The 19209-nt window shown below is 43.7% G+C and overlaps 1 protein-coding gene across 1 annotated transcript in view; it reads left to right on the top strand.

The window, feature by feature from the left end:
- The window catches only part of AK8 (adenylate kinase 8), a 203626-nt gene that overhangs the window by 31062 nt on the left and 153355 nt on the right, over positions 1 to 19209 (top strand). Inside the window, exon 5 of the mRNA XM_006834996.1 lies at positions 6685 to 6753. Coding sequence (XP_006835059.1) covers positions 6685 to 6753 — 69 coding nt within the window. The remainder of the gene's footprint in view (positions 1 to 6684; positions 6754 to 19209) is intronic.

The following is a 19209-nucleotide window of genomic DNA, read 5'->3' as shown; positions in this document are numbered from 1 at the left end:
GTTGTACCTCATGACTGATCTGGATATGTTCTTTTTGACAATGAATGCAACACCATTCCTCTTCAATTTGTCATTCCCTGCATAGTAAACCATGTGGTCATCAGATTCAAAATGGCCAAATACCAGTCTATTTCAGTTCACTAATGCCTAAGATAGCGATGTTTATGCATTCCATTTCATTTTTGAGAATTTCCAATTTTCTCAGATTCATACTTTGTACATTCCATGTTCTGATTATTAATGAGTGTTTACAGCTGTTTCTCTTCATTTTGAGTTTTGTCCCATCAGCAGGTGAAGGTCCCGTGGGCTTTTCTCCCATGGGCTTTACTCCATTCGCGTCATCATGGTCAACTCTACTTTGAGGAGGCAGCTCTTCACCAGTCGCATTTTGAGTGCTTTCCAACCTGAGGAGCTCATTTTCCGGCACTATATCTTACAGTGTTTCTCTGCTATTCATAAGGTTTTCAGTGACTAAATATTCGGAATTACTTCATCACTCCTCCTTCCTAGTTACTATGAGTCAGAACCAACTCAACCACACTTAACAACAACCTCTTCATTTAGACACTTACCCCGCGGCTCTTCCTGGAGGGGGCCAGAGACCCCAAGACATGTGAATGCAACCGAAAAGAATATCAAATTAGACTCCAGTGTTCTTTCTTATCATGATAGGAATATATGAGGGGGTTCAAAAAACTTGTGGGGAAATTTTATTATTACCTTTTAATTCAGGTTTCTGAACAGTAGTGATTGTTTTCTCCTTTTCTTCTCACTGCAGTGACTCTAACACCTTTCTCCTCAGACCCCTTCTGTACCACCAAAACACCCCTCCTCAGACCCCAGCCTAAGGCCAGCTTTGTGCCTTCTCCTCCTCTATGTAAAGTTAATTCAATTAATCTTTCTCACTAAATCTTTCCCCTCATCTGCCCTATCTGGTTGACCTCTGAGCTGACCATCTGAGTTGCCATCATTGATATCAAAAGGTTCAACTGAGAGGTAGGCCCTGCAGGTAGGGGGTGCAGGGGGGCAGGGCTGGGACTGGGGGAAGCCAGGAGGTCTCCAGGGTGCAAAATTTAAGGAGATGTCCACTCTTAGATGTCAGTCTTGCATTTGCATAAAGGTATGGCTCTGTGGGTTAATGTGCCAGACTGAAAAGCAGTTTGAACTGCAAGGTCAGCAGTTCAAGCTCACTAGCTGCTCCTCGGAAACCCTATACAGGGTCCTATGGGTTGGAATCAACTCAACGGCACTTAACAACAACAAGAATGAATGCCTCCTTCAATTTTGCACCCCAGGAGGTCTGCTTGCCTCACCCTAGCTCTGGTCCTGGCAGAGAACTTGGAAAATTAGGGAGGCACAAAGTTTGGTGTCCAGAGGTAAGGTTAGGAGAAGGGGAGATGCCAGGCACTGGTGTGTAGTCACACAGAATGTGATAAGAGAATAACGAGGTCAGTCAATCAGCAGGCCTATAAAGTGACCAGTAACAACACCCTAAGGAACTTGCTCCTCAGAACCATCAACAGTACTAGACCAGAAGGGCAGCAGTTGCCCAAAAAAGAATGTTCTGGAGTCAGAAAAAGATGGGCTAATGGAAATAGAGAACTCGGAGAAAGTAGGAAGAGTATTGTTACACTGAGGAATTGTAACTAATGTCACAGAACATAATGTATATAAATTGTTGAATGGAAAAATAATTTACTCTGTAAACTTTTACCTAAACCACAACAAAATGTTGCATTATTGTTGTGTGCCCTCAGTCAGTTCTGGCATTTGGTCTGGGGTAGACTATGGCCAGCAGTCAGAGGCCTAACTCCATCTTGAGCCTTGACATCAAGTTAAGATGCTATCTTGTATACTTTATACACTTCTGTCAGTTTGTAAAATACTTGTCTGGATGTGCCCTTTAGTGGAAATTGGGTTGCCAAGGATCATATGATTATAAGTCATTCTCCGAAGGCCCTCAGGGCCAATCCTGTAAACTTCTCCAATCTGCAACAGTCCCATAGTCCAGCCTTCAACTGTGAGGTAGTGATCTGCTGCCAGTCATGGTTTTGTGACAAAATTCCCTTGTTCTCTGTGTCCTGTAATATCAATCATGTGGAGGTAAATCCTTTGGGCACCATTACAACCTATGCTGCCAGTCTCTCTCATCTGGATGATCTCTCTTTGTCTTGTCTTTGTCCTATTTAAGACTTGATATAGCGTAGTGGTTACGAATCGGGCTGCAAACCTCAAGGTCAGCAGTGCGAAACTGCCAGCTGTTCTGCAGGAGAAAGATGAGGCTTTCTGCTCCCGTAAAGATTTACAGCCTCAGAAACCCTGTACAGGGTCGCTATGAGTCGGAACCGACTCCACGGCACATAACAACAACAACAACAAAATGGTCCTGGTGTCCTGCTGTCTCATTGTGGATTAATGTGCTGGACTGCAGAGTCAGTTTGAACTGCAAGGTCAGCAGTTCAAGCTCACCAGCCACTCCTCGGAAATCCAATACAGGGTCGCCATGGGTCGGAACTGACTTGATGACACTTAACAATAACAACAAAACGGTCTCTATAAAATATATTTGAATTTGAGGTCTTTTACCCCCCCCCCCGCCCCGTGTTGTTTCTAAGTGCTGTGGAGTTGGTTCCGACTCATACTGACCCTGTGCAGTGTTTCCAAAGAACAACTGGTGGGTTTCAACTGCCGACCTTGTGGTTCAAGTCAGTACTGATCCTACAGAGCCACACCAGGAGTCCTTTCTCCCCTAGAACAATGTTAAAAAAGAAAAAAGGTTAAGGAGGTTCTAGCTAGATTTGATTTCCTGGGGGTGGTTTCAGATTTAAACCCATTCACTTACACTGTGAAAGAAAAGTCTTTACTATTGAAATCCTGCAGAAATAATACATTTTTGCAAACTTGAAGCTGCCTGGTCCTGCAGTTGTCAACCCTGGCAGCAAACATGGTGCTGGGCCCCTTGGACTGGTTGGGAGCAGAGCCAGGCATCAGCATTGCAAACAAACAGAAATGCTCCCCAGGGAACAGTCCCCAACCACTACTCCACCTTTCTCATTGCAATCATTATTTTCACAACACAATTATTGTTAAATAAACAAGATTCCTTAGGAATGCAGGTATTGCATTTGAGCAGAACAGACTGTTTGTTGGATGAATAAATTACTACATTTTAAAGGCTGGTTGGACCAGCAGGCACCGGAACATCTTTCCTTACTGTAGTTGCCCTTTCTGTTTAAATATTAAAAATCTGAGGTTCCCTGATGTGCCCAAATCATTCCTTTAATATTCAAGTAAGAGAAATTGTACCCTCACCCTGCCTCTGACCTCACTCAGAACAGTTCTCTTCTAGATATTTCTGAGAATTTGGGGGTCTTGCCTCCTCTGCTCTGGCTTCCAAATCCTGCCAGACTGTCCTCATCTCCTCTGGCCATTCCATTTTCTCCTGCCCTGCTGCTTCCATTTCCAGGAGGTGGTGCTGAGACCAACATGATTGAAGTCCTCTTGATCCTTTGTTCCTTAAGACAAGGACTCACCCAAGTTGGTGGCAGGCAACAGGTCTTTCCTGAAGGTTGAGGTAGTGGAGGTCTGTTAGAGCACAAGGCAGGACACAGTCAAACCTAAGGATTCATTGCTATAGCTTCTTTGAAAGTTTGTTGGCCTTTTCCCCATTTTAGGGTCTTTTACTGGCCACATCTCTCCAGGAGCCTGCTTGCTCACCATGTTGTGGGATCTACTTTCCTTTCAAAACTTCTTGTCTTATTCCTCCCTTCCCTTGTTCTCCTGTATCTCCTGTCTCCCATTGCAGACTCTGCCTGGTCCTTCCCTTTCATAACTAGAGACCGTTCATGCTGTCCCCTAAGTTGCTCTGGCAACTGTGTGAAGCAGCAGCTTTGCAATTAAAGCTGTCTTTAAGGGATTCTCTGATCAGTTCTTGCGTGAGCACACATCAGTCCTTGGCTTCCCTGCCCTACCAGCAGCCTTTCTAAGGGAAAGGGGCCAGAGTTGGGTAGACCAGGGGCTTAACTGTTCCCCCTCTTACTCTACTCCAACTCTACTTTGTAACTGTAAATCACAATACTCATTCGTGCTGAACAAGTGAGAAAGAATTCTTATGGGCCAGTAGTCCATCTTCACAGCTAAGGGAAACCTTGGGGGTAGCAGGCTAGGATAACAAAAGGTGAAGAACTAGGAACTTTAAAATAAGAATGCAATCTTCAAGGAAATAGGGGAAGTTCATGTGGAAAGGGGAAAACTATTTAAATGAGAATGCTCCCAGTAAGGAGTAGTCCGGTGACCTTGGAAGGAGAATGTGACCTTGTGGTACCCAGTGGAAGGAGAGCTGGAGGAGGGGCTTTTTCGGGAATAAAATGTTTGCGGACCTGCCATGGGTAGCATCTGCCCGTGTCTACTGGGTTGGGCACCCGATTTTGCAAAATTGAATAAAGAAAACCTCTCTCGCATGAAATTGAGTACAGATTGGATTACTTGAGTTTTGTGGGTATAGACAACATTTTTCACCCCTCCCCGCCCACCAGGGGGACACACGGTCCCTGAGAGTGGGGTCTGGTGATAGATGATGCTGACAGTCTGGCTGGAGCTGGTGTCATCCTCATGCCACCCCGTTGTCCAGATAAAGAAGCGAAGTGACATGTTCAAGGGGCACTCCCCAGGGGCAGAGCCAGGATTTGAATCACACACTGATTGCCACTTGAGGAGAGGAGGCCCATCTGAGGTGAGCAGTTTGGTGATTCTACCATATTGGCCTCAGGAAGCCACTGAAGGCAGTCTCCAGGACTGAAAAGAGAAGAGAAAATGGTCCAAATTTGGAACAAAGATATCCTTTCACAGCAAGGCTGGGTGTTGTAGTGTCACCAGGAAGGCAAAAGCCCAGGGCACAGGAGTAGTTTCCTTGGGTCCCATCAATTCATCCCTGATTCTTCTTCCCAAAAAAGCCAGGCTTCAGGGGGCCTGGTGGAGGGAATATGGCAGGGCTCTGGAAAAGGGAGCTTAATGCCTGTGAAGACAGTTTGGCAGAGACCCCCTCAAAGCCCCTGGCTGCTGATACGACACTTCAAAGCCTGTGTTGAGACAGAGCTGTGTAAGGGAGCAGCGGGTGTGTGTGGGGGGCAAGCCAGGAGGGGCCCTGCTCAAGGTCGCCAGCCTGTCCCCTGCTGAGTGGGCTGGGGGTGTGGTTCTGTGTCTTACTTGGGTCTGCTGCCTTTCAATCCCTGTGTTCTTTGACCAGCTCACACCTCCTTGTATCGCTGGTACCTGTTTGAATGCTGCCTCCTGAATGGGTATTGTCAGGGAGGGAAGATAAATCCAAGAAAACTGCCTCAAGATGGAAATGAGCTCTGCCCTGGTCCCCAGGGAATGGGAAAGGACAGGAAAGAACAAGAGGAAGAATGGGGAGGGAAGGGGCCGGGCTGCTTCTTGTCCACCCTGCTTTCTTATCATCCAGAGCAAGTTTCCCAGATATCTGGTGCTTGGGTTTGCTTAAGCCAGGACCCACAGCATCCCATCCGCATCACCTAAGAACTTACTAGAAATGCAAATTCTTGGTCCAGCTCCAGACTCATTGAATCAGAAACCCTGGAAGTGGGCCCAGCCCCCTGTGCTTTACCAAACCCTCCTGGGATTCTGATGCACACTAAAGTTTGAGAACTACCAATTTAAGCCAGATGGAGGGAGGGAGGCACAGGTGTCTCCAGAGACGTTGGAACCAGGGAATGGATTCCTTCTCATCTGTCTCACATTCTCTTTTCTCTGTGGGTCTGCTCCATGCTTCCTTCGTTCTCTCATTCTTGCTCTCTCTCTCTTTTGCTCTGGCCTTCTGCTAAACAATTACTAGAAAGCAAGGAAGACCCATAACTTTTAGTGGACACATTACAAATCCTGTTCCACACCTTCATCCTCTCACTGTCTGCTTTGTCTTCAATGTCAGATTACCCAATAAGCAAGGTAAGCATGGGCTTCCTTGTGCTGACATTGCAAAGTGATTACTGCAGTGCCAGCTCTTACATCCTTACGCTTCAGATCCGATTTCAAGCTACCAAAGTGAGGCCATTGAGGGTGAAGTTGGGAAGGGTTGCTCGTATTTGGCTCCCGTGAGCCCATGGGAGCCTGTTCCCACACACCACTCACTGTCTGGGAGCACAAAGATGAGTAAAACCTAATCCCTTTCCTCAAGACACATGGCCAGGCTGTTGTAATGCAGTGTGGTTAGTGCAATTGCAGAGTTTGGATCAAGGATTACGAGAACACAGGGAGCAACACCTAACCCAGCCTGAGAGGACCCAGGAGGGTTTCTTCAGGCAGCTGGGTTTGGGGCTATTCTAGGGAAAGTAGGGAGAGCGTTCTAGGCAGGGGGTGCAGGATAAGCAAGAGCATGGAGATAGGAGAACGTTTTGAGGGTGCAAGCATGTGTAGTGGGGGAAGGCCATAAAAAAGATGGTGAGTGGAGTACACAGCTCAAAGGAAGTGGGTCTGGAGTCAGGAGAGAGACACATGGTGATTCTGAGCTTTAAAGAGGCCACAGGGATTTTGTCAGGAACTGGAGAAGCTTAACCCACCTGAGTCCCCTTAAGTCTCCGTTTGAGTCAACATGTCTGCCAGTTGTACATAGTTCTGTGCTCCAAAGTACAAGTTAAGGTCCTCATTTTGTGTGTGTTTTGTTTCTTTTAGGTTGTTCCCAGCAGGCTGCTGGTCAAACTGATTCAGGAACGCCTGAATGATAAAGAATGCATCCAGCGGGTAAGAACCCATGTATGAGGCCAGTTTCGAGGCCCCCAGAGAGATGGGGGCTCCATTAACAGGACAAAGGGTGGGGTGAGGGTACATGTGTTAATCTTCTAGAGCAGAGTTGGTTAAGGGTGTACAAGAAACACTTTCTTGGCAGAAAAGGATAAAAACAGACCAATGGCAACATGGTAAAGATCAGCATGTGGATTTCACCATTAATTGAAGAAAAATAGCAGGAATCTGCCATACCAGCAATGTTCTGGCAAAAAACAGCTGGCCCACTGCAGAAGGTCACAGGAAAGAGTTTAATAAAAGGACAATTGCAGAAGTGCAGGCAGAGTTAAGGCCACCAACAAGCAAACACCCAGAGACTAGCAGCAGGAGGGAACTATTACATCCTGGGACCTGGAAGGGCAAGGGAGGGAGTGGACCAGAACCAGGGATCTCTCAGGGACCAGGCTGCTCTAGGTAAGTGAAGAGGCAGAGAGAGAACTGGGGGTACACTAAGCTTTCCCCTCCCATCCTTTGATGTCCTATGAGTACTCCCTTTGGTCAGATCCAATGAAGCCAGAGAGCTGGCGGGTCCAAGTGAACTAGGCCATCAAGGTCGGTCTCCTGGGGCCTGGAGGAGAGAGGAGAAGGGCAGTGGAAGGATCTGGAGGGGTAAATGGAGGACAAGTCCAGCCACTGTCTACTGATGATCACTCTGCTGAACGCCATGTGAGGGCTTCATAGGCACTGACTCACTTGGTCCTCACAGGAGCCTCATTCAGTCTGCATTGCTGCTTCCCCTTTTGTTGGATGAGGAAACTGAGGGTTGGATGTGGGATTGGAAGAAACGTTCTCACAACTTACCTTTTCATTGTCTTAACAGCGTCTTTCACAAAGCAAACACTTGTAATTTTAATGAAGCCTAAATTATCTTTTTTTTTCTTCTATAGTTCATGCTTTTAGTATCATGCCTAAGACTTCTTTCTTTAACTCCAGATGATGAAGCTCTTTTTTCCTGCTTTCTTTCAAAAGTTTTACAGTTTTAGGCTAAATCTATGACTTGAGTTTTTTTTTTTAATTTTCACTGTAGCAATGCATATCCAGCAAAATATTTACCATTTCAACCATTTTTACACAGACAATCCAGCCACACCAACTATAATCTATGAAGTGATTTTTGCATAAAATGTGAGGTTGAAGTTGAGGTAGATTTATTTTCATTTTCTGCATTAATTCGTATGTTTATCTGTTTTTTAATTTTTTAGATTGTTAATGTAATAGATGAGTTGATTTTCAAATATTGTTATCAGTCTTGCATTCTTATTCTTTTTACATATTGATGGATTAAGCTTGCTTATATTTTATTTTGAAGGGTCTTTGTATGTATGAAGCGGCTTCAAAAAGTTTAGTTTCCATGACCCTAAGACCAAAAGAACGAGATGATATCCGTCTACTACTAGCAACTGTTCTGAAAGGGGACCCATTAGAAAATGCTGGATAGAATGGGAGAAAATGTGGAACAAAACTCAAAATCAAAAAAAGATCAGGCTTCTTGGTCAGATAGAGTCTGGTGCAATGCTGAGTCTGTGGCCCTGGGCCAACCTTCAGCTTTGGAATGCACCCTTGTTGCTCAATGTTCAGCCAAGCAATAAATGGGCATCTAAGAACAACACTAATGAGGTACGCACACCATGCATAGAATGGTCAAGGATTCAAGATCAAAAGGGCAGCATTTACCTAAGGACAAAATTCAGAGGGTGGGGAAAGAAGGAGGAATGTAAATCAGAAACAGGGTTAGTGATGTGGCATTGAGGGGATTGCAGTGGAGATGAAGTACGTGATTTGTTGAATGTAAAACGGATGATTTACACTATAAACCTGGCCTCAGTTCACAATAAAAAGCTTAAAAAAAAAAACAGTTTGTGGAAAAATGGAATGAAAAGATAATGGAAAAATTTCAGGAACTTTTTGAACTCCTTTCCCCCACATATGTTCACGAGAGACATTGGTGTTTAGTTTTCTTTTCTTATACTTCCTTGGTCTGGTTTTGATGTTAGGGTAATGCTGGCTCAGGAAACATGTTAGGAAGGCTTTCTTCTTTTATTTTGTAGACGAGATTGTGCAGAATTGGATTGGTGTTATTGGTGGATTTCACCAGTGTTCTAAGCCTGGAGATGTCTTTCTTGAGAGTTCTTAAACTACAAATTCAATTTCTTTAAAAATTGCAGGACTACTCATGCCACCTATTTAATCTTAAATGAGTTTTAATAGTTTGTAATTTTCAAGGACTTGGTCCATTTCATCTTAGTTGTCTGATTCATGTGTATAGATAGAGTTGTTTGTACTATTTCCTTATATTCTTTTGATGTCTGCAGGGTCTATAGTGAAATCCTCTTTCACATTCCTGACATGGCTAATTTGTTAGCAATTGCTCTTTATCAATTTTGCCCAAGGCTTATAAATTTTATTGCTCTTTTCAAAGAATCAGCTTAAAATTTTTTTCTCTATTATTTTTTCCTATTTTCAATTGCATTGATTTCTGCTTTTATCTTTATTATTTCATATTTTCTACTTGCATTGGGTTTATTTTGCTCTCCTTTTTTTTTAGTTTCTTAAATTGAAAGCTTAGAATTTTGATCTGAGACCTTATTATCTAATGTAAGTATTTGCTACTATTAATTTCCTTCTAAGTACTGCTTTAGCTGCTTCCCATAAATTTTGATGTGTTGTATTTTCATTTTCTTTCAGTTAAATTTTTTTCCTAATTGCCCTTGAGAAGTCCTTTGTGGCTCAAGGATTATTTAGAAGTGTGTCATTTAATTTCCAAATGTTTGGAGATTTTCCTCTTTTCTGTCTCTTACAGATTTCTAGTTTAAGCCCATACCTTGTATCATTTCAGTTCTTTTACATTTGTTAAGGTTTGTTTTATGACCCAGGTTGTGGTTTCTTTTGGTGAATTTTCCAAGTATACTTGAGAAAATATGTATTTTTCTATTTTGATACATTTGAATTATGGTGTTGGTAAAGAATATTGAAGAGACCATGGGCTGCCAGAAGATCAAACAAATCTGTCTTGGAAGAAGTATAAACTGGAATGCCCCTTAGAAGCAAGGATGGCAAGACTTGGTCTTCTGTGCTTTGGACATGTTATTAAGAGGGACTAGTCCCTGGAGAAGGACACTATGTTTGGGAAAGTAGAGGACTAGCAAGAAAGAGGAAGACCATCAATGAGATGGATTGATAAAGTGAGTGCAGCTGTGGGCTCAAACAGCAATACAGGTATGACACAGGACTGGCTAGTATTTCGTTTTGTTGTACATAGGGTTGCTATTAGTTGGAGCTGACTGGATAGCACCTGACAACAACAGGTAATTGATTTAGTTGGGTTCAAACTTCAAGTTCCAACTAGCCTTCCCTGAGTTGTGTTTCCCAAGTCAGTTCTGCTTTCAAAGCCTTTGCATTACTACTATGCGCTGTCCAGAACGTGTGCTACTCAGGACTGCCTGGAACCTGTGCAGTGGTTTACCCTACAATTCAATTCAGGCCTTTGATATGCTCTTTAGGGTTAGTTCGTGTGTGTGCAGCTTAGGAGTGGGCCTTTGAGTTCATAAACAATTTTATTTGGTTCTCCTGAACTGCCACCTCTTTGCTGCCAATGCCTTAGTTCCCTGGGATTCTTTTTTAAAAGTAATTTATTTTATTTTTCTTATTGTTTTTGAGAATATACATAGCAAAACATACACCAATTCAACCATTTCTAAGTTGCTTCTCCCATTAATGTAAACTCTGCTTGGGGCTTCTTTTTCAGTCTTCTGGCCAGGAAGCTAGGACTTCCCAACATGTCACCCCTCTCCCAAGCCTACTGGACTTACATCCACAAACTCTGGTAACTCCATCTGTGCACCCATTATAAACACTGTGGAATCTTTGCTGCTGGGACCCTATGTCCCACACCCATGCACCTACCTCCATCACCCCACCATGAGTAAGATGGTCTCAATTGCCTAGAGCTCATGACATACAATTGGAGTCAGATCCTCACAAGAATACGTCAGGGGTGACTATGAGGAGGGTGGTAATGGTGACCACGAATAAGTCATGACAGAAAACCAGGGCCAGGAGAGTTCAATTGTTACGACAGCCTTAGCTTCCAGAGAGACGATGGTGAGGTCTATGAATGGACCATCTTAGAAGGACCAAGGCAAGGCCCAGAAAATCTAGCTCTCTCATTTAATACTCTTGTGTGGTGCTGCAGGATAAGCACTGGACTGCTAACCACAAGGACAGCAGTTCAAACCTGCTCCTCAGAAACCCTATGCAGAGTCACTCTCAGTTGGAACTGGCTCGATGGCACTTAACAACAACATCTCATACTCTTAGTTCACTAACCTTAGATCAATTTTCCATCAAACTGACCCATTAATCAGTCATCTTTTGGAAGCAATCATATGTCAGGGAATCATCAGAAGGAGAAAGCACCCTAAATAATTGGGAATGGGCCGACATTCTCCCATACAAAATATTCTATGTCTTAAGTCCATAATGCATTATGAGCTTGCCAAGTCAAATTAAACTCTTACACTGCAGATTGTCAGGCCGGAGGCACTCAGGTTTGCCTCTCTTCTCTTTAGTTCTTTAGAGTTTCTGTTTTATCTTCTCATCAGCAATAACTACTTCATTCCATTTGGTTCAGTATCGAGGGGTGCCACTTCTTGCACACAAGTATACCTGAGTCATCTAGGCCTGGAGTCCCTTGGCGTGGAAGTGGGTTGTACTTAGAAGCAATGCCAGACTCAGTTTTGCACATTGAATGACATTTTAATTTCAACACTCCAGGAGTTCCTGGAACTAGTACTATCACTGCACATTAGCTTTGTCACTAGACACGGGGAAGGGGGTATGCTGCAGTTCCCATCCCTGGGAATAGCACTTACCCTGAAAAATGTGAGGTACACATAAGCCCCAGTCACTTCCCCTGCTGAGATGGCTCCACAGCCTGTCTTAGTCTTAGCAAAAGCAGTGAGACTTCCCCAAGTGTAATCTACAAAAGCCTTTCCAGATTTCCCTTTAAGACACTTTCTACCTCAACCATTCTGTGACCCAGGAATGTGAGTATAGCCCCATGCTCTGTCACATAGTCCTTCTCTCAGGTCTGACTGGCTGCCTTGGGGTGGCTGAGGCCAGGAGCTGGAGCCCAGCTGACCGCTGGAACATAAAAAGCCCTGGGATCTATGTAGGTAGGAGCCTCGCTACTCTACTCAAACCCGCTATCTCCCCCGCTGTCTCCCCAAAGGAAAGCAAGAACCCTGGGGCTCAGAACCAGGCATCACACCAGCACTTGACCCAGGCTCACATGACTCTACAAAGTTGATACTACCATTGTCCCCACTTTGCAGATGCAAGACCTGAGACTTGTCCCAAGCCACAGAACCCAAGCACATGGTCTGCAGGGTCTGCGGATCTACACTTTGACTCCTGGGCTATAGGGCTGTGCAGGGCCTCCCTAGTAGGAACCCAAATGACATGAAAAGCCTGTTTGCTCTCAGTCTTGGTTTGTGTCATTTGTGGGTGGTCCTGCCCACAGTCTTAAACCTCTTTCCCATGTGTCTCCATGGAACCTGGAACAGCCCTCACTGTCATTACCAAACATGTTGCCAGGTTTACCTCCCTCCCTCCCTCCCTCCCTCCTTCCAGTGTCAAAGTTTCTTAAAGGTATTCACTCATTCATTTCTTTCTTCTCTTATGCTTCAAATCTTTACCAGCCTCTCCTAGCTCCTAAGTGCTGGGAATAAAGAAGTGAACGAAAGAGTTGAGTTGCTCTCATGGAGCACACATTATGGTTGTGGGAGACACATAATAAGCCAAATAAATGAGTGGGATATGTGGTCATGGCATCAGCTAGTGATGGGACCTGGGGGGCGGGGAGTGATTCCATAGGAAGAGGTAATGGATTGGGACAAAATGAGGAGGGCTGTTAGGGAAGGAAGAAGATTTAGCAAAGGGACATGGGAGGGGACCAGCTAAAGAGAGAGGAAAGAAGCCAACAAAGAGGGTCTGCCCCTTATCCCAGTCCTTGTCCCATAACTGTTGGAAAGTGGAAGGCAGAGGGTGGGGTGGAGGTGGGAGGGAAAAAAGAAAAAGGAGGAACATGTTGCCATATTGTTAGGGAGTCTGATCCTGACAGGCATGGAACTAGAGGCATCTGGACAACTAAGTGATCCAGTCTTGAAACAATTGTATTTAAATGTGTCCACTGTTGAAGTGTTCACCCTAGAATTCAAAGGTGCAGACTCCTGAGGTTGGGTTATTGAAGGGTCACCTGTGTCCAGTCACTTAAATTCCTCTGAGCACAAACCATCCTCTTTCCATCCAGAACTTAGGAAATGGCACATGGTGCTAGAAGCAGGATTCAGCTGACCTGAAATGGTTAGTTTATATGATTTTTGCATGATAGTTTTTGGGGGAAAATGGTGACTATCTTAGGCTCTAGGAAACCCAAACCAGTAAAACATACATATATGTATACATATAAAGAGTCCTGGTGTGGCACTGTGGGTTAATGCTCTGGACTGCAAGGTCGGTTTGAACCTCAAGGTCAGTGGTTCAAGCTTACCAGCCCGCTCCTGCTCCTTGAAAACCCTATGCAGGGTCACTTTGAGCTGGAACCAAATCGACAGAACTGAACAACATAAAGAGAAGTTTATTATCAAGGAAATGGCTTACAATTGTACAATCCCAGGTCCCCAGCGGAAGAGAGAGAGCAAGAGCCTTTACTTAGTGCCCATTATACTGGGAGCAAGACACCCCCCCAAGAAAGCATCCCTTTAAATCCTTGGCTACTCCTAGCCACTCATCATACAATTAACTACGCTTGTATTAGGTTTCATCACCATGGGAATAAGCACATCTCAACGGCTAAATCTCTGGAAATCCTGAGCTAGTCAAGTTGACACAGAACCATAACTATTACAAACCACTGTTGTCAACTTGACACCTATAAACTCTATGCACAATCTCTAAATAAAATTGTAAAATCATATTTGCACCTAACATGATATAACTAAAACACATACAATGAAAAATGCACCCATTTATATCTTACATGTCACAAATGAGCAAAGTAAAAATATTTGATGCACATATACAAAACAAAACAAAAATATATGCTCATTTAAATGCCCAAAGGAAACATTATGTAGGCCAGCCTCCTGCCTGTAAGCACACAGCCTTACTCCATAGGCCTAGAGTCTGAAGCAGCTGTCTCTCCATACTCAGCCTCTGCCACCGTCCCTGCTGTCACCGCTTTCCCAGGTAGGGATCCCACGCTCCACTCATGCTTCATGCTCTTCCTTCTTGATGGTCCTGGGAATGTGTGTTCCCGAAATGAAAGATAACGACTCCTCCTTTTAGTTACACATCTCCTAGCATTACAGTTGTGACAATCACAATTAACCCTGCTAGCAATTGTTGTTGTTGTTGTTAAGTGCCATCGCATCATGGTGGTTTTGACTCATAGTGACCCAGTATAGGGTTTCTAAAGAGCGACTGGTGAGTTTGAACCACCAACCTCCTGGTTCAAACTGACCCTATGGTCCTGCACTTATCCTACAGTATCATACCTAACAATTACAATTAAATCATAAAATCCTTTAAGTATTATCCTTTACCCCCTTTCACCAGACCCATCTAGAAAAGAGGAAAACTAGTCAATGGGTAATCTCCTTTGTCCCTTCATTCTAAAACTAAACACACCCATGAAAGCTTGTAAGCCACATCATGCTTTTATAGCCCACTCCCCCCTTTTGATAGTCAATGTCTAAATTGCCCATCCTTATCGGGCTGTGAACCTTAAGGTCAGCAATTCTTTCACAGGAGAAAGATGAGGCTTTCTGCTCCTGTGAAGATTTACAGCCTCTGAAACCCTATACAGGGTCGCTATGAGTTGGAACCGACTCCACGGCACATAACAACAACAACAACCCAGTATATTGAGGAGACACGCGTGTTCCTTGATCTGAAGACTCTTCCATTCCGGTTAGAATTTTGAGCAACTGCCTCCATAAGCAAAAGTTCACTTCATCAAATTGTGGCAATTGACACTTGCTCACAGTATCAAACGTCTTCATCTTCATCTGATCAGCTTCTGGTCACAACTCAGCCCCAGCCATCCAATCTAGGTCAAATTAATACCAACTACAAGTTTGGGAGTTCACACACATCCCTGCACTTGAAACCAGGTGGCCCTTCTCACTCTCAGCCCTAACCCCCAGGAACTAACTGGTCAGGAGTTCACACAAATCCCTAAATTTCCAATCAGTCAGACTTCCTCTTCTTTTTCTCATCTCAAGGTCAATGGGTACCAACAGAACATGTACAAACTCAGTCCATGTCTTCATTGCTACATTTCCCCCGATTCCACTAACAAGTAGTTCCAGGTGGTCACCAATGAGCAGATGGCTCACCAGTTTCCTTTAACTTTCAGTCTTAGAAGGGGATTTTTCTCTGATGGACCAACTTTCCTTGCCTTGATGTCTCCAAAGCAAACAACTTGCTTGAATCTCACAAAGCCAAAAAATCCACTTTTTTTCTCTGCCATTTTTTCAATCATGAGTGCCCTGTTCTCTAAACAGTTCTAGGTGGGTCTGCATGTCTTTCAAATGCAAATGTACCAATCTTAAGGCTCCTGGTTGTTGTTGTTGTTGTTAAGTGCCGTCGAGTCGGTTCCGACCCATAGCGACCCTGTACAGGGTTTCCGAGGGTGTAAATCTTTACGGGAGTAGAAAGCCTCATCTTTCTCCCGCGGAGCAGCTGGTAGTTTCGAACCGCTGAGCTTAAGGTTCGCAGCCCGATTCGTAACCACTACGCTACCAGAGCTCCTTTAAGGCTCCTGGTAGGGCCCAGGATTCCACCTAAGCCCCCATACTCTACAAAGGCTTAAACCAAGAGCGCTATTTCTTTCTGAGCAATTTTGTAATGCCTCTTTTAGCAAATCCAATAAAGTATAGGCTGAAGGCAGCCCCGCAAGCTCTCTGTAATCATAATTTTCAATATTTGTTTCTATCGCAAATCAAAATAGCTCTTGATCAAAATACCACATGTGTGCTATTTTACAAAAACAATCAGGAGAAACCAATATCCACAAGGCAATCAAACACATCAACCTTTTGAAACATTTTGTTGTTGTTAAGTGCTGTCAAGTCAGTGCTGATTCATAGTGACTTTATACACAACAGAACTAAACACTACCGGGTCCTGCAACCAGCTTCACAATCACTGCTACACTTGAGTGCTACTGCCACTGTGCCAATTAATTTAATTGAGTGTCTTCCCTTTTTTAGCTGACCCTCTACTGTATCAAGTATGATGTCCTTCTTCAGTGACTGGTCCCTCCTGATAATATGTCCGAAGTATGAAAGATGAAGTTTGTCCATCTTGACTTCTAAGGAACATTCTGGCTGTACTTCTCCCAACAGATTTGTTTGTTCTTTTGGCAGTTCATGGTACTTTTATTATTCTCCTCTAACACCACAAGGAGCTCTGGTAGCGTAGTGGTTACGAATCGGGCTGCGAGCCTCAGGGTCAGCAGTTCGAAACTACCAGCTGTTCTGCGGGAGAAAGATGAGGCTTTCTGCTCCCGTAAAGATTTACTGCCTTGGAAACCCTGTACAGGGTCGCTATGAGTCGGAACCGACTCCACGGCACACAACAACACCACAACACAAATACATCAATTCTTCTACAGTTTTCTTTATTCACTGTGCAACTTTCACATGCGTATGAGGCTATTGAAAATACTTTATCTTGAGTCAGGCAGACCTTAGTCCTCAAACTGATATCTTTGTTCTTGAACACTTGAAAGCAGTCTTGTGCTGCAGATTTGCCTAATGCAACATGTCGTTTGATTTCTTGACTGCTGCTTCCATGAGTATTGATGGTTGATATGAGCAAAATGAAGTCTTTGGCAACTGCAATTTTTTCTTCATTTAGATAGATGTTATTTATTGGTCTGTTGTTGTTGTTGTTAAGTGCCATCAAGTCGGTTCCGACCCATAGCGACCCTGTATAGGGTTTCCGAGGAGCAGCTGGTGAGCTTGAACCACCGATCTTGCAGTTCAAGCTTTGCAGTCTGGCTCATTAACCCACAGCACCACACCAAGATTCCTTTATTGGTCTAGTGGTAAGGATTTTTGTTTTCTTTACATTGAGGTGCAACCCATAGCAAAGGATGTGGTCTTTGATCTTCATCAGTAAGTATTTTAAGTTCTCTTCCCTTTCAGCAAGCAAGGTTGTATCATCTGCATATCACAGGTTGTTAATGAATCTACCTCCAATCCGAATACCACATTTTTCTTCATATAATCCAGTTTCTTGGATTATTTGCTCAGCATACAGATTGAATAAGTATGGTGAAAGAATACAACCCTGGAGCACACCTTTGTTAATTTTAAACTATTCAGTATTCCCTTGTTCTGTTTGAACATTTGCCTCATGGTCAATGTACGGTTCCTCGTGAGCACAATTAAGTATTCTGGAATACTCATTCTTTGCATGACAATCTATAACTTGTCCTGATCCACACAATCAAAAGCTTTGCATGGTCAATAAAGTACAAGTAAACACCAGGAGTCCTGGTGCGGTGCTGTGGGCTAATGCATCAGACTGCAAAGTCATTTGAACTGCAAGGTTGGTGGTTCAAGCTCACCAGCTTCTCCTTGGAAACCCTATACAGGGTCGCTATGGGTCAGAATTGACACAAAGGCACTTAACAACAACAACAACAAACATCTTTCAGGTATTTTCTGCTTTCAGCCAAGATCCAGCTGATGTCAGCAATGATATCCCCCTTCCCATGTCCTCTTCTGAATCCAGTTTGAACCTCTGGCAGTTCTCTGTCAATGTACTATTGCAGCCATTTTTTAACTTAGCAAAATTTCTTTTGCATGTCATATTATTGATATTGTCCAATGATTTCCACATTCTGTTGGGTCACCTCTTTTTGGAATGGGCAAAAATATGAATCTCTGTCAATCAGTTGACCAGGTAACTGTCTTCCAAATTTCTTGGCATAGATGAGTGAGTGCCTCCAGTGCGGCATCAGTTTGCTGAAAGATTTCTATTTGTATTCCATCAATTCCTGGAGTCTTGGTCTTTGTCGGTGTTTTTGATGTACCTTGGACTTCTTCCTTCAGTATCATTGCCTCTTGATCATAAGCTACCTCTTGAAATGATTAAACATCCACCGTTTCTTTTTAGTACAGTGACTGTATTCCTTCCATCTTCTTTTGATGCTTTCTGCATCATTCAGTATTTTGTGAATAGAATCATCGAATATTGCAAGTTGAGGTTTGAATTTTTCATTCAGTTCCCTCAGCTTGAGAAATGCTGTTAGTTTTCTAACTCCAGGTCTTTTCACATTTCATTGTAATATTTGACTTTGTCTTCTCCAGTAGTCCTTTGAAATTTTCTATTCAGGTCTTTTAGCTCCTCATTTCTTCCATTTGCTTTAGCATCTCTATACAGGAGAGGAAGTGTAGTGTCATTACAGGCATTAAGCCATTGTTGTTGTTGTTGTTGTTGTGAAGTGCCGTTGAATCAGTACCCACCCTGTATAGGGTTTCCGGGGAGCAGCTGGTGAGCTTGAACTGCTGACGTTGCAGTTCAAACGGCTTTGCAGTCTGGCGCATTAACCCACAGTGCCATACCAAGACTCCATTACAGGTAACAAAACACAAAACCTCATGCTTTCTTGAGTCTGGAGCCATTGCAGTGAATCTCGTTCCTGACGCCAACTGCTTAAAATATGTGGGGAACAGGTCTGACATCCTCTGACTCCACAAGGGAAAAAGAGGACCAAACTCAAAATCAGCCCAAGACCACTTCCTATAAAGTGGAGGTCAGACATGCCTTCACCCTATATCAGTGCCTTTAAAATAAGTCAGACTTAAGTACCAATTTAGAAAAGTCATCCTTGTGATTTTGTTTCTTTAGAACCCCACTCTCTCAATACCACATATCTTATTTTAGGCTGGGTTTTCTAAAGAAGCAAACCAGTGATATATATATATACACACGTGTATACCAGCTGCAACTCAGAAACCCTATACAGGGTTGATGTGGGTCGTAACTGACTCGAAGGCACTTCACAACAACAACATATATATATATGGTTGTTAAATGCCATTGAGTCAGTTCCAACTCATAGTGATCCCGTATAGAGTTTCCAAGTAGTGGCTAGTGAGCTTGAACCGCTGACCTTGCTGTTCAAACCAACGTACAGTCCAGTGCATTAACCCACAGCACCACACCAGGACGCTCTCTCTCTCTCTCTCTCTCTCTCTCTCTCTCTCTCTCTCTCTCTCTCTCTATATATATATATATATATATTGTTGTTGTTGTTAAGTGCCGTTGAGTCGGTTCCGACCCATAGCAACCCTGTACAGGGTTTCCGAGGGTGTAAATCTTTACGGGAGTAGAAAG

Source organism: Chrysochloris asiatica, unplaced genomic scaffold (genome assembly GCF_000296735.1).
Source record: "Chrysochloris asiatica unplaced genomic scaffold, ChrAsi1.0 scaffold00014, whole genome shotgun sequence".
Lineage (NCBI taxonomy): Eukaryota > Metazoa > Chordata > Mammalia > Afrosoricida > Chrysochloridae > Chrysochloris > Chrysochloris asiatica.
Note: the sequence above shows the minus strand (reverse complement) of the source record. Positions and strands in the feature narration are given on the sequence as shown.